The sequence below is a fragment of the Octopus bimaculoides genome, chromosome 20 (genome assembly GCF_001194135.2).
Source record: "Octopus bimaculoides isolate UCB-OBI-ISO-001 chromosome 20, ASM119413v2, whole genome shotgun sequence".
In the NCBI taxonomy this organism is placed as follows: domain Eukaryota; kingdom Metazoa; phylum Mollusca; class Cephalopoda; order Octopoda; family Octopodidae; genus Octopus; species Octopus bimaculoides.
In genome coordinates this window covers 25,417,536-25,418,324 of record NC_069000.1, presented here as the reverse complement: position 1 = coordinate 25,418,324, position 789 = coordinate 25,417,536, and the positions used below count along the sequence as shown (strand labels likewise).

General features: G+C 40.4%; 1 protein-coding gene across 1 annotated transcript in view; it reads left to right on the top strand.

The window, feature by feature from the left end:
- The first annotated feature begins 144 nt into the window (after window positions 1-144).
- Window positions 145-789, top strand: part of LOC106881273 (transmembrane protease serine 2) — a 26,054-nt gene continuing 25,409 nt past the window's right edge. Inside the window, exon 1 of the mRNA XM_014931599.2 lies at window positions 145-351. Within this exon, the coding sequence (XP_014787085.1) occupies window positions 220-351 (132 nt within the window). The 5' untranslated portion in view covers window positions 145-219. The remainder of the gene's footprint in view (window positions 352-789) is intronic.

Here is a 789-nt window from a genome sequence, read left to right as displayed (position 1 = left end):
GTGTGTGTGTGTGTGTGTGTGTGTGTGTGTGTGTGTGTGTGTGTGTGTGTGCATGCATGCATGTATGTATAAGCACATATTTTCACATATTTCTATTCCATATGTCCTGAATTTCCAATTCTACTTTCTATCTTTGAAGTCTCATTGATTGTCTCATCTTACTCGGAACTAATAACCCTTGGTGAGAGACCGCCACCCTGTTACCAAGATATTTCCAAAATGGGCCAGAATGTATGCAATGCTATGAAGTCTACTGGTCACACGAATGAATGTGGAATTAGTTTCATCCGGAAAAGAATCTCCTATATAGTGGGTGGCACGGAAGCTTACCCTGGATCGTGGCCATGGATCGTACGTCTGTTATTTTATCGTTGGTCTGCTTTGCTACCTTTGCTTTCTTTCCTTGTCTTTTTCTAACTTTTTTTACTGGTACAGTAAATTTCTTCAAGGGTTTTAAACGAGTATTTTGATGGCAGTACTTTACCTTGTAATTATTTTACCCATGTCTGAGAATGAAGAAGGAAGTCTATCTGGCGTAAAGTAGGCAATGAAATACCATTAGACTTCATTGTTCTATCTTCAATTGGCACCTTTGGCAGGTGGCAAGTGTCTTCTACTATAACCTCGTGTGTATATATATATATATATATATCTATGCGCGTGTCTCTGTGTCTGTGTTTGTCCTCCCCACACACCCTCACACACACATCATCATCATTTGACAACCAATCGTGGTGTGTTTGCGTCCCCGCAATCTAGCAGTTCGGCAAAAAGGGTCCGATTGAATAA